Raw genomic sequence first — 15354 nt, forward strand, 5'->3', positions numbered from 1 at the left:
AGGTGTAGGAACAATTCTTACTGTGTGCCTTTGACAGTGATGATATACCATATGTTATGTTTGTTGAGGTATTTGTTGGAGAGGAATTTTGATTTTTATGTAAACTGGCATGGGTTTAACTTTTTTTTCCCTGTGGAGAAATCCTTTGCTAAATCTCTGATTGTTGTTAAAATTTAAAACAAATGTATGTTTTTTCAAGGACAGAGATTCAACAAAAAAGAGCTTCTTTTCTTTTGTAAACACAATAGAAGAATAAAAAAGTGTGAACTCTTCCAAAAACTCAAGATTAAATTACTTAGAATGAACAAAACCAAGTTAGAGGCTCTCTCTGAAAATTTTGCTTTTCCTCTCTTTTGATGGCCAAAATATTATTAAGAAAAAAAAACTGTAAAGTATATTTAAAAAGCCTTTACTTGGCAACTCAGTAATTCTTGTGTTTTTAAATTTATTTTTCCCGTTTTCATTTTTTAATATCCTCCTCTCTAGAACATATCCACATCTCCCAACTATATCCCTGGATACTTTGTGTCTTCTTTGTTCCCTCTTTTTCCTCTTTTTTTTTTTTTTTTATTTTCATGGTTTGGCATACGTAACTAATTAGACGTAACAATCACTGTATAAAAGTCAGAGAAGGGAATAAAATTGAGCTCACTTTCTCCCTAATATGTTATTTTTCCACTCTAATTAGAGTAAAAACTTGTAAAAGTGTGTGTTTCTCAGTTAAAGAAGAGGTCTGTCTCTGATATACCTAGAACAGCTTTGTTCATTAAATATGTGTAATTTTTACACAGTCACTTTTCAGAGTAGAATTACATTATAAACGCTAGTGAAATAGTATTGGGCATTGACAGTGGAGCATGGACTTGTTAGTTTCAAAGCAAAAGTTCTGCATATTGCGTGCTCTGAACAGTGTTTTAGAGAACTTTTTTATGTTTTACTGTTAAAATTCTCAGGATTTTTTAACATTTATGGTGCAAATAAGTCTTGACTAATAAGTTAGCAACTGTTCTTTTGAATGCAGATTGCTGTTGAAATTTATACTCTCCTTGTGTTCATGCAAACAAATTGTTCTACAGCTTTTCATATCAGAGCAGTTCTGTGTCATGTTTAAAAGTTTTTGTTCACATAAAATCACATTATATGAAGCAGTGAAACAACAACAAATATACTTCAGGTGATTGCCTCTAATTGACTGTAACTTAGTATATTGACTGTTTTAAATGAGACTGTAATCTTTCTGTCACAGAGAAAAGCTGTCACAATGGTAGTGAGATTTTTCCGTGTCAATCCACATTATCATTTCCAAGACATTTAAAGGACCTGTCAGTTACATGAATGAAAGGATTTTGTCTTTTTTGTGATTAATTTCTGATTTATTGTCTGCTACTGTAATGGTTAATGACATTATTGTACACTGATTCAATATTTGGAATTTTTATTCCTTGAGCATATGCATCATCATTTCCTGGGACCCATGGGACCAAGGCTGAGTTGTTGGCATTGTCAGAAAATATAATCTGCCTTTTTTTCTCTGTGTTACATCAAGTCACTTAGCAGGTGCCAAAAGGAGTTCACTGGGGACATACACCAGAGGGATGGGTGTAAAGGGAGAAAACAGGAAGAAACTAGAAAGCCAATCCAAGCACTCCTGTTGTTCTCCAGGTTACAGTGTATTAGTATTTTTGGATATTTACATAATCCTCCTATAATCATGTATTTTAGTAAAGAGGGGTCATTTTTTTTTGGGGGGGAGGGATGGCTTTTATTTTACCCATTAACAGAAGTAATTTTTTAGGAAGAGAGTAACACGGGCCTTCTAAGCTTAAATATAAGTCTGTGTTCAAGGGATCTGAGAGTCAGCTGGGATCATTTGCTTGGTGAATTGGTTTTACCCAAGGAAAATAAATCCTGTCCATTTCATGGCAGATATCAGAGAGATCTTGACAAATTAAAGAAATTATTTATAAGTACAACTGCACTAGTGAGGCTTGAAAAGCAAAATAGGGAAGAATCTTCTTTAGTCAGAATCAGAGGTGCAAACAAGCCTGCTTTCCAGGCAAGAGCAGATTTGGAAGCAAAAGACATTTTATCAAGAAGGATAGACAGAACTGCCTGTTTATTCAACCTCTTCAAAATGCGTATTGGGTGGAAGCAGAGAGCCATGGAAGAAAGGAAGAAGAGGTACATTAGCCAGGAAAGCTGGTTTTAGAATTCAGAATAGAAAAGGGCATTTGACAATACTCAAGCTGAATCACGTCTTGCAAAGGAAATTTAAGGGTTCACTGAAAGTATTTTTCAGCAATGGAAACAGAAAGAAACTAAGGAAACAAGGGGAGCATTATCCAGTAAGGGTGAGGTGGAGACAAAAGGCATTGTTGATTTAACCTAGAAAATTAAGACCAAATGAGCTGCCCCAAATTTCAATAGCAGTGGTCATGAACACAGGGACAGAATTTCTCTTAAACTGAAAAAACACACAGCTTTTAGTACTGAATAAAACACAAAGATTACTTTTTTTGCATATGACAATTCTTTTTATCCTAATACAGTGTTGACACAATCGGTCTGCAATGTGCTGTCCTTTGCAGATCCTTTTCTCTTAGGATTGCCATACCACTGATCAATCCCTTCTGTGGCTATGTACACTGCAGCCCTGTTTCTTGAATTGCTGCATGTATTTTCAGGCTGTTTCCTTATCTGATAAAATTATTGTGAATTCTGAATTTTAAAAGTGTAATTCAGCTTAATAGCATAGTAATGTTTGCCTATTTAATTTAATATTGACAATTAATACAAGAAAGATTGTGCCAAAGTAAGGCAACTTTTTTCAGTAGCACATTGCTGTGTGGGTTAGGCTTCAAATACTCAAGAGGTACTTTCAAATTGATGATTGAAATCTGATTTCAGCACATTAGGGTGTTTTCTTTTAAGCTAGCAGTATGAAGAAAAAATAGTAATAAGGCTTTAATGAAGCATTCATTCTTAAATTTGGTATTTGTAGAAGTAATGTGCAAAAATATATATTTACCGTAATGGAAATTTAGGCAGCTTTATCAATTCTATGTGTGTGTGTACAGGAGAGGGAGTAATATGTCAATGGCTGACTGGCAAGAGTCACTGATACAATGGAAAGCCAGAGAGCCTCAACAGACCGAGGCTTGAGGGCTTAAATTTATACTCTCTGAAAAAGCAGATTATTGTTGCAAGAAAATGAAATGGTCAGGGGAATAGAAATATATTCCTTGCAATAGTTTATTTGGTATTGAATGTAGCTACACAGTCCAGATTTCTTAAATGAGTGTTGCTGGGAACCAAGCAACCAGGCTTCTATACCAGTCAGCAAAGTGGCAAATGCAGTTTTCAAATGAAAAGAAATATATCTAAAGCTTTCTGATGAACTTCTGCCACATTGTTCTTTGTAGTGTCTTGCTTTCATTTTATACAGCAATTTTTACAGAAATTTTCTTTGATAGCTTTCAAAATCCTCTACCCTTCTTCAGAAATAAATCATGTTCATTCATATATAGGATGGCTTTCTAAGCTTTAGTTTCAGCTGCCTTCTAATATCTTCTGCTCCTCTAGCCTTCCTCCCATGCCATCCCTTCATCAAATATCTTGTTTCCTGATGAAATATTTTTCCATTTCATTTTGTCTAAAATAGTTGTGACCAAGCTATTAAATTTTGATGATGTTTGCTCTCCATTCGATTTATCATATGACTTTATAGCATTTTATCTCATTTTAAGAAATATTTTCCTGGGAGTAGACCTTGGTTAAGAATATATATGTATTATTTATATATATATATATAAATAGTACATATTAAAGAATATATATGTATTATTTATATATATATATAAAATAGTACATATTAATATTCATATTCTTGACACTTGTTGAAAGTATTATCATAGGTATATAAGGTAATCTTACTTTGGTGAATAAGACTTACTTTGAGATGAAACATAATTAAAATAAAATTGGTTTATTACTTATTACTAAATAGAAGTATTATTGTTTTTTGTAATTGCTAATGCTTAGTAATTTTAGCTTTCTTATATGGTTTTTCCAAGTTACAGAAAATAATTCTAAAATAGTGTAAGTTTTATGCTTTTTCTTGCTTTTCATTCTCTCATCTCAAATATAAACTTTAAACTACCAATTTTATACTGTAAATTAAAACTGGAGATGTGTATTTGGAAAGGCTTATAACACTAACACAGTTGCTTTTATGCCCATTTAAATGTAATAAATAGTTTTGTTAGATACTGTGCTTCTTTTACAGTGTGTTTTTAAGGTGGCTTCAGATTTACTGCTGGGAAAATCTTTAACGTTCAAAGTAAATTGTTCTGTGAGGGAGTTTTTGATGTCCTATAGGAGCAAAGTACTATGATAAAAAAAAACAGTTAAATTCCTTAAGGTAAACTTATTTCATTGCCTCATTTATGGATCAGTATGCCAAGTTAAAAAGAAAGGCAATTTCTTTGGAGCAGAAAATCGTGTGATAGTTGAATTGAACTAATAATAAAGATGAGTGCCAATAGAGTAATAGTAGGAAAAGAAAAAAAGCTAAGTAAATATATTGTTACACATATTTGTTCAGAGTTGTCTATAAAATTAACAGAAATTGGGTTGTTTCCAATGCAAATCTGTTTGATTCTCTCTGTAAGACTTCAAACCCGATTTCCCACCTTTATACTTGCCAGCGTAAAGGAGCATTTTATACCCAGTGTTTTCAGATTGTTTACTTTGGATTTTATCCTACGAAATTGATTAGAATCCAAGCTGTTCATACATCTATGAGTATCTTGTTTGCATATCTAGTCAAGCTTTATTTTACAATATAAAACCACAACAATTGCATTATATTTGCCATGATGAGCTGCACATATATGACTTGGATGCATCTTAATTCTGTAAACTAGTAGCTCTGCCCTAATACTCAAGTTGGCGTGGTTAGTAGGGAGTGCTATGTTGCCACTTCTGACAAGCACTGCATGGGCACTTTAAGTGTGAATTCCTGTGCCTTTAGGAATTTGGGAAAATCACAGCTCATTAGCTTTTTCTGTTAAAAGGTTGGCTTCCCTTTTGTAGAGAGATCCTGAAAGACCCGTGAAAAACTCTCTTCCAGGAGTCATTGCCTTGCAAAGAATCATGGTAATATCAGCCAGCTGCCTGATAGTATCATGGCATAACAGAAAGTAACTTGTAGGGACCTAATAACCTGGAATAGCAGTATTGGATTTTTTAAAGGACATGTTTCTGTGCCAAATGTTTTGTATCTTTGACATATAGTAAGAAAAAATGGGTTTTTTCCTTACTTAGTTATCCAGTGAATCTTCTTGATCTCTTGGTCCTAATGTTTATTTTCTGAATTGTAGATTAAAATATATATGGAAGAAATGAAATTTTAATCTAATAGCAACGATAAACTTGAATTTAAGTGTACCTCTGTGAATTTTATTGATGATAACACTGAATAGATTGACATATTACTTTATTTAATGTTTTATCTTGAATTAATTTCAACCTATGTTGTGTTTAATCTGTTTTTTACTTCCTAATGTGTTATCTCTCTATATATGTATATGACATATATTTGAAATGAAATAAGTAATTCTCATGTCATTAGATAGAATAACATTTGAAAAATGTACCTTTTTTCATAATATACTATTAACTATTGCATCCAATTAAAAACTGGTAAGTCTGCTTAAAGATAATGTACAACTTAAAATTTGTCCAAATTGATGTTCTCGATTTTTATTTAAAAATATATATTTTGTTGAGACACACCCTGCTTACATTTCTTTAAAGATTAGTAATTGTCCAATTATATAATAGCTTCCAATAAAGCCATATAGAACTGGGAAGGAGAAGTGTTTTCCACTTTAAGAATGTACTTTAAATGTAAAGATTTTTAACAGACTACAAAATAAACACTTGAAAAACATTTGCATTAAGGGTTTTTTTCTTGTTACTTTGCAGTCTCAGTTTGAACTCAGGGTATTTCATATTCGTGGAGAACACGCTGTCTCAACTGCTCAGCTTGAGGAAACCATTGCACATCTGAAGAATGAACTTGATAATAAATTAAACAGAAGAAATGAAAAAGCAAAGGATATTGGTGTTTCTACTGAAGATGATAACCCACCAAAGGCATACCGAAATGTATGTATACAGACTGACAGAGAAACTTTCATAAAGCCTAGTGAAGAAGAAAACAGAGCTGTGAAAAATACCCAAATAGTACCCAAAAAGCTTAATATTTCTTCTTTGACACACAGTATATCTGCCCAAAGTGAAAATAAGGACAATTACAATGTACAGTCATCAGAAAGTGTCTTCTCTTGTCAACAAAAACAAATGCTGCCTCCTCCTCCACCACCACCACCACCTCCTCCACTACCACCACCACCTCCTCCACTTCCTGATTCTTCACTGTCTGCTGTAGTTCCTCCACCACCACCTTTGCCAATGGGTCCGGCTTCACTGACATCTCAGTTTGGATCTGGTCCACCACTGCCACCTCCACTTTCTGAAGGCTGTAGGAATTTTCAAGCACCACCACCACCGCCACCACCACCACTTCCAGGGCTGGGGCCTCCTGTTCCTCCTCCACTGCCTGGATCTGGGTTACCTCCACCCCCTCCACCTCCTGGGCCTGGGCTCTTTTTTAATAGCACTTTATCCTCAAACCAAGGCCCTCGAAAACCTGCCATTGAACCTGGCCGTCCCATGAAGCCTTTGTACTGGACACGAATACAATTGCAAGATAACAGGTAAAATAAATTTATTTGGACTTAAAGTTGCTACTTACAGGTCAGTGTAGAGACATGGAATTTACATAATTCTAGGAAAAAACTTGAATCAGTTCTAGAAGCCTGAAAAAATAAGTTGTTTTAAAATATCATATTTAAATTAAAATTATATGTATTATAAATGACAACTTGTTGCATTATAACAAAACATGTTTTATTTGCCCATTTTTCCGCAATAATTCAAGCACTGCATGGATAGTCATAGTGACAGGGTGCTTCCCAGGTTTAGCACTAAAATGTAGAAAGGTAGCTAAGAGAATATAAATATTTTTTTTCTTAAAGTTAAGTCTGTGTTAGAATTAGAATTTAAATGTTAAAGTTTGGTCAGGTAAGAATTTTGTTTCATTTTTGCTTTCCAGTCACTTCACGTGATCCTTTCTTCAGAGAACTGTGTTGTGTCATCCTCTATGATTCCAGTTCTAGAAACTGGAAACAGTTAAACTGGAACCTAACCTCTGTATATAATTCTGTCAGAGCAGGAAGAATAAAGCCTATGTGTAAATATATGCAGCTCAGCGGGCTATAGCATGAAGTGTCCATTATGGACAAGTCTCAGTACTGATGGAGACCTCTACAGTTTTAAAAAAGTAGATATAAAATTAAAAAAAAAAAATACCCACCTTACTGTGATTTAGTGCGGGGACGTGTTTGAGGGAGGGATGCCATCCAGAGGGACCTTGATGTGCTTAAGTAGTGGGACTGCAAACAAGGCCAAGTGCAAGCTCCAGCACCTGAGCTGGGGCAAGTCTCAGTATCAGTAAAATCTGTGGATAGAGGAGGTAGATTTAGGTAGAATGTAAGGAAGAAATTCTTTACTGTGGGAGTGGTGAGACACTGAAAGGTTTCCAAGAGGAGCTGGAGGTGCCTCTTTCCTGAAGGTGTTCAAGGCCAGATTGGATTGGGCCCTGTGCAGCTTGGTCTAGTGGAGGCTGTCCCTGCCCATGGCAAGAGGTTAGAATGAGATGATCTTCCAAGTTCTTTCAACCAAGGTCATTCTATAGTTCTATACCAGTATTCTAGCAGTGTATTCTGTTGTACGAAATCCAAAGTTACTACAAAATATACTGTTTTATCAATTAATTTGTAAGTGGTCATTTGGCTAACAGGCATAAATAAACAATTTTTGGCCAGTTCTTTTTTAAATGATCCTACAGTCTTTGTTTATGCTACCTTTTTAGTGACAGGAGAAAAGCAGTTCTCCCAGTCACATTTTCTGGACCATCATTAATACCTTACTGCCAAAGTTACTCAGCTGCTCTTTTGGATTTGACTGATTCTGACTTTTCCTTCTTGTATTTATTACTGTAATATAGAGCTCATTAGGAGGGATGGATCAAAAAGGATTTTGGGGGGATGCTTAAGTGACACAGACTATTTTATTTTAATGAAGAGTTGTTCCTTAATTCGGTCCTGTATTAATGCAAGTAATGAAATTACATTATTATTTGGATCTTAAAGTTCAAACCATTATTATCTGTGTTCAAAATATACCCTAGCAGCAGTTGCCAAGATGCTAAATTTAAACATTTTAATAAGCTACATTATATTACTCTATGTGGTTTACAACCATAATGCATCATAATATATATGCTATACAATATATACATGCAGTATATTACTTGTTATTATTAGATTATTATATTTTTATATATTGGTAATTTTTAGAAATTATTTATTATAGTTTATCCTGTAATCATGATTTATTTAAATTATTTAATATTATAATATTTTATTTTCATGTTTCTCTATTATATTTAAACATGTTTGAAGTAAATATCTACAATTAACTGGATTTAAATATGAGTTTTATTTTACTTTACAGCTATGAATTTCTATTGATGAGAAAGTACTATTATTCTGGTGTAATAAAACATTGTTAAGGTATTAATATTTTATATAAAATATTTGACTGGAACAAAGAAATTACTAAAATGTCAAAGAGATTACTAAAATGTCAGTTGTATAGGCTTAGTTTTTCAGAATTAAAAAGAACTAAAATTTTCTGAAAATTGAAATTTTTCAGAATTTAAATATTTTGGAGCAGGAGGCTTGAACATTTTGGTTTTACTTTCCCAGTATTTCTTCGGCATAATTGTTTCATAAAGTTGATCCATAGTTGATTCAATAGTTGGTCCATAAATAAACTTTATTGAAATTCTTCCCATGGAATCAATTAAACAATAGTTTTTTTTCTGAGACAGTGCTGGTTCACCAAACTTTTGCAAGGTAAGGGATAATTCATAGCATACATGAACTACTGGTCACCGGATGTAATTTTCCAGCATTTTCATGGTCTGTATTAGAACTACAAATTTCTTCAAGAATTTGCTGCTCAGATCAGAAGCTGTCCAGGACTTCTTGTTGCAGAGCCAGAAAGAATCCTTCATTCTTCAGTATTGCTAAAACAACTGTCCTGATTCAGGGATAGCAAGTAATATCAGGAAGAGCGAAGCTGTGGAGCTCTAAGCATGTTCTGTGACACGGAATATGCTGCATCAGCAGATGCTAATAGAAAAAAAGGAAAAGTTCCTTAAACATTCATTATAGTAGTCAGTTAAGTAGGAAAAAAATACTAAATTTGAAAAAATAAATTTGGTTCCTTTTGAATTGGTAGGTGTTCCATTTTGTTGCACATGACATCTATGTTTAGTGGTATCAGCCATTTGTATTTTATAGTGGTTTTCATCACTTTTTTTTTTAATTGCAAATAATTTCACTGCCTTTTAGTGACATCTGCTGGAAGATCTGGTCCCACCTTCTACTGATAAACAGACAAGAACACTCAGAAGTTTTGTCCTACGTATTTTCTTGAAACATTGAAATTTTGAAACAAAGCCTTTTTAGAATTGATGTACTTTGTTTTTTAGCACTACATATTATTTTCCCCTAATCTAGGTAAAACTAGAGGATTGTGTAAACAAGCTCCCAACTGATCCAAAACTAAATCTGGTCTTGGAAGACAAAAAAAGAAGGAAAGATCATCCACGTTTAAAATTTGCAGTTGGTTGAATGGAGAAGAATACTGGATAATCTCCCAAAATATAAAACACATAATCACTAGTTTCTCAGACAACAGCAAGGATAAATATGAGGATACAACATCTCTGGGTAGCATGAAGTAAATCAGGTCCTATACAAATTTCCCCAAACGCTCTTAAAATATGCATGAATAAAGTTTGTTCACTATCTTGATATTGTTTATTTTTATAGGTCTAAATAGATTACTGGGCATTTCTCAAAAAAGCTGACATTGGAGTACTTTTAATCCTAGTTGAAGTGTCAGAAATCTCTTGACATGTATTTGCACAAGCTGCCGTTGTTGCGCAAAGAAGGGTACAATACGAACAATGCTTAGTCTAGCAGGCATGGACTAAATAGCTGAAACTAATAACTAAAACTAATAGAAAAACTTTTGACTCCTTACAAGAGCAAGGTATAGGAAAGGAATGTTCTTTGTGTTGCTATGAGTTTAAATCTATAATGGATTTTCATCCATTATGGTTAGATCTATTATGGTTTCTCATAATATTTAGAAATTTTATTATTACCTTTCCCGTTGCAGGAAAACTGCTATGCCAACATTATGGGAATCACTGGAAGAACCTGATATACTTGACACTACTGAGTTTGAATATTTATTCTCCAAAGACACCACTCAGGAAAAAAGAAAACCATTATCAGAAACTTACGAAAAAAAAACCAAGGCCAAAAAGGTATTTATTGTTTCTTTTTTTGTCTTTTTTTTTTTTGTGTGTGTGTGTGATACTGTTTAGTCTTTCATTTTGAGAAAACTCCATTTTAATTCTTGGATTTTTTGTGAATAAGCAAGGAAGAAAACTGTGGATTGCTGATTCAGTTCTCTTGCTTGAGAATGCAGTGCTATTATTTCCCTTGGAAATTTTTTTGCCTTTGATAATGAAAGTTCCACATGACAGTGAAGTAGAAAGAATACTGTATAGGAGAATAGAATTAAAGTTCTAATTAATATATGAACATGCCAGTATTTCAGGCCATTATTTGCCCTTGAGCTGATGTATAATTAATGCCTGTCATTAGTTACTGTAGCAAACCTGCATGTCATTAGTTACTCTAGCAAACCTCTCCTCCACTGAGATTAAATTTATTGGAAAAATAAAATTTAAAGCAACCTTTTGAATAAGGAATGTCAGGTTTTTGTTTTTTTTCCAGTATAGCTAAGGAGTTGTGTCAGGAAAGGGCAGGACAATCATGTCTTTAAAGGCCAAAGCTACATGCGGTAGCTGTGTCATTGCTGTAGTGCAGATACAGTCGGCTTTAGATATGACCTGTTACAGAGGCAGCTGGCACTTGCTAATTGGGATTTGCAGATAGGAAAAATAAATGCCATTAGTAGTATTTGCTGCCAGAAAAATTCTAGATTGAATTATAATCAATACTGTTTTCCTAAAACAGTATGATTACACATCAGAAACTACTGAAACATTTATTGTGTTTTAAATCTCTTTGAGTTTACCTGCTTGGAACCACAAGAGGGCACTTTGCATGTGAGCTGTGCTTGCTACCTTCAATTTTATAATACACAGAACGTGAAACATGTATACATGTTGGGGCTTTCAGATCTTTCAGAGCATCTTTGGTCATAAATTTCCTGTATTGTGTCTTAATGCAACAGCTAATGAGAAGTATCAGGCTGTAGAATTATAGGATTCAAATTAATGCAATGCAAAAAGTAAATAATTAAAAATGGGGCCTGGATGGGGACATGCTGGCATTTGTAAATGCACACCAATTAAATAATTGTTACAGTTCTTCAAATAGTAGACTGAAGTTGGGCATGGACATCTCTGTGAAAAATATTTTGAGATATTTTACTTGAAAAATGCTTGAAGTGAATGTGACATGTAGCAGCAGCTGTATCCATAAATTCAATTAGGTCACCTATCTTATGCCTTCTTTCTAATATTTATTTTTACATTTAATTAATTTACTTTTCAGAAGGAATTATGTAATAGGAAATACAGGTTTCTAAAGAACTTTGAAGAATTTCATCTGCAACTTTAAGGGGGAATTAATGTGTACAAATACTTGTTTTTTTATTTCAAAACCTCAGTAATTAAGGGCGTATAGCTACTTCTCCAAGAGGGTGACAGCAAACAAGGTACAGAATTAGGCCTGTATACTGAAAGATGAAATTGCATTTTTCTTTTTCCTTCCTGCTTTGTAAACTAACTTCTTTGTTTGAGTAGCGTGATTTCTTAGTGATTTATTTTGGCTTATCCAAAATTGAATTGGGTAATACTTACAGAACATATTGTTATATTAATATGCATTATTTCTTGTGAGCAACCAGTGTATTTTCATTCAAAGACTTTTTTTTATTTCTACCAACATTTTTAATATTCTGCTTTGTTATTAAAGATAAACTTACTATTTTAAGACAATGGATATTTTACTGAAATTAATGAAATTAAAAAGGTTCCTTTCAAGTACTGTGGAAAAATAGAAAAATAAATTCCCTTAGAAATAAATTCAGAATTATATCTATTACCATGTCTTTAGTTTGGAAAACTGATGGGATTGTGATCATGGCTTTACAAACCATGTGAACTGTAGGGTTTTCCATGAGAATTTAGAAAACTTGTAATCAGTAGTGTGAAACATTCCATCATTTGGTCAAACTAAAAATTGAAAATAAATCCACTTTAAGAATTCAAGGAGATTTTGAGTAAAGAAGCATTTTCTTCTAGTGTATCCTGTCTTTTCACCTTTCCCAGTTAAATGACTCATAGTAGCAGCTGAATGTTTTTACAGACAGTTGGCCCTCTTCTATAGTCCTGTGTTTTTCTTTGTCTCTCTGAAAGCCCAGATATATGCAGGCTGGCTCCAGTGGATCAATCTTGGTGAGCTGCAAATGATACAATAGTAGGGAGGCATTTTATTTACTTACAGGAGGATTTATTAGTAGATAATAACAGAGAGCTTCTGTAGATCAATACAAAGCTGTCAGTTTGGCTGGTTTCATTTCTGGTTTCTCATGCTTCTTTTGGCTCTCAAAGTTTCTTGCCTTTTTCCTAACAATTACATCTACTAGAGTTTTAGCAAGAATCTTTTTTTTTTTTTTTTGCTTCAGTACATAAATTTCTGCTTGATTGGTCTTAAAAATAGTACCAGTGTCACATTATAGGGAATTGTATAGTCTGGTTAAAGATGCTTTATACAGACATTAAGAAACATGAAACTTATGAAGCTCATCATATATTACAGATGTCATTATGTACTTACATTTAAATTCCTTTTTCATGTTCACTAAAAGAACCTTCCAGAGCAAGATATAGGTACAGCAATGAGGTTGTAGCTTGTGTTTGAAATAGTTAAGCTGTTTTATATAATGATACCTGAAAGACTGACCCATTCCCTCCACTAAACCTCTTCTCTGCACAGACTATGCCTTATTTCATAGAATCTTATACAAACTTCTTTGGTATTTAGGGAAATAACAGACCAATAGATGGTGCAGGTCTGCTTAATAAAACATGATTATTCAATACTTTGCTTCTTGAATAAGAATTACATCAGTACCTCACACTCAAGTTCCTTTTTCAATTGGAAGTAAGATTTTATCTTTTGAATTAGAGGGTAATTGTTTATCATTTAACTCTTTTGCAATTCAAAATAAAACAATATTATTCTGTTTATTCTCAGAATTACTAGTTTTGTGAAACCGGTTGGAATAATCTGCATGCTTAGGCTGTGAAATGAATGCTTCTGTGGAAAGTCTATAGAAATTTCAGTTTCTCCCGTTCTTACCCATTTTTCCATGTAGTAGACACTATGGTAACACAGATTAAAAAATTCACTGTATGCTGTGCTTTTTTTTTCCTTACTTATAGCTGATAGGCACCTGCCATTTTCAGCCTGAAATGTCTCAATGTCCTGTGTAAGCTGCACCAGGGGAGGTTTAGGTTGGACTTTAGGAAGAATTTCTTCACAGAAAGGGTGATTAGCCCTAGGAATGGACTCTCCAGGGAGGTGGCAGAGTCACTGTCCCTGGAGGTGTTTAAGGAAGGACTGGCTGTGGCACTCAGTGCCATGGTCTGGTTGACAGGGTGGTGTTCAGTCACAGGTTGGACTTGATGTCAGAAATCTTTTTCAACCTGATTGATTCTGTGATTAAGATAAATAGAATGGCTGGTCTATTTTCCAGTACCATTTAGCAAGTTATGCTCAGAAAGCAAACTTATGAGTACATATTCATATTATACATATATAGTTATTCTCATATATATTATACAATTACAATATAATAAATGTTTCATTAAATTAATATTTATAATGTATCAATAATATTTCAATATATCATCAATAATATTTATATTCATGCATGTATATGTACTCACTGTACAAATAGAAGAATACACTGAGGACACTGTGGACTTCTCTGCTGGTTGTGGTTACATTTGTATTTTCACTTATTTCTTGAGTAGCAGAATGCTAACTCTGCAGCCACCACCTATTTGTGAGAATAGTACTTAAGTAGATCCTCCACAAGGCTTTTATGTATCTGAGATCTGGTCTGACAAACAAAGATAAGCACAAAACTAATGCAATTAACCACAAGGTTAATATCATTAAGAATATTCAGCTACCTAAAAAATAAGATGGGGTACAGATGGCTGACTGCTAATAGTTCAGAAGAAGGAGTCTTGCATTATAATAGCTCACAAGAAGAACATGAATTGTCAAATCATGGTAATACTAAAAATGAAAAGCAGAACTCTGATAGATCAAGTATTGCTTGCAAGACATTATTCAGCCATGTCTCAGTTGAACTGCATCTAGATTTAGGCACTACAACCCTTCATTAAGAATCTGCTAACCGTAAAGAGTCAAGAAGTGGGAGAATGATGAAAAGTGAAGTAGTCTCTAAGGAAAGAATCAAATTATTATGATTGTTTAGTCTAGAAAGGAGAAGGTTGGTTAGGACACACAGTATAAGTGTAATCAAGTGTATGCAGCTGCTGCAAAGAAAAATTATGAAAAGCTTTCTAAGCGCAAGGATACTGAAGGAATGCAGGAAAAATTTGGCTTAGGAAATTGTGTTTCTGTATTTGGGGATCTTTAGGAAAATTTGTTTAGAATGGTACACATAATTGATAACTGTCTTGAAGTGCAGAAGTGCTGTGAATGACATTTTTGACTACCTTTTTAACATCTTGACACTGTTAATCAATTAAAAGACAAAGTCCAGCTTCTGTCCATTGTCCTATGGACTGAAACAGCTGGCTATACATTTTTCAAAAACACTTTCATGATTCCCAAATTTTTTGCATTCATGCCAGACAGAAATGGCTTATTGGGTTACACTGATTTCTAGAGGCTTCTGACAAGTATGTGGGGGAAGAAAGGAAGGGAAATTAAGCAGCAATGGTAATACAGCTTAAAGGACTGCATAGAGGGTTAATTTACTTATTTTTAGAAATATAACAACTTATTTTGGAAAAATATAGTGCATTCACTTGATGGTGATACAATGTAAGCCAAATAGAAGTTAAAC

At 33.6% G+C, this 15354-nt stretch overlaps 1 protein-coding gene across 8 annotated transcripts in view; it reads left to right on the forward strand.

Annotated features, from left to right (window-relative positions):
- The window catches only part of FMN1 (formin 1), a 171803-nt gene that overhangs the window by 78224 nt on the left and 78225 nt on the right, over positions 1-15354 (forward strand). For all 8 annotated transcript variants that reach the window (XM_077784075.2, XM_021539271.3, XM_021539276.3 and 5 more), the window contains 2 exons: positions 5989-6782; positions 10384-10534. In XM_077784075.2, the coding sequence (XP_077640201.1) occupies positions 5989-6782; positions 10384-10534 (945 nt within the window). The remainder of the gene's footprint in view (positions 1-5988; positions 6783-10383; positions 10535-15354) is intronic.

This window comes from Lonchura striata, chromosome 5, assembly GCF_050655825.1.
Source record: "Lonchura striata isolate lonStrDom1 chromosome 5, ASM5065582v1, whole genome shotgun sequence".
Lineage (NCBI taxonomy): Eukaryota > Metazoa > Chordata > Aves > Passeriformes > Estrildidae > Lonchura > Lonchura striata.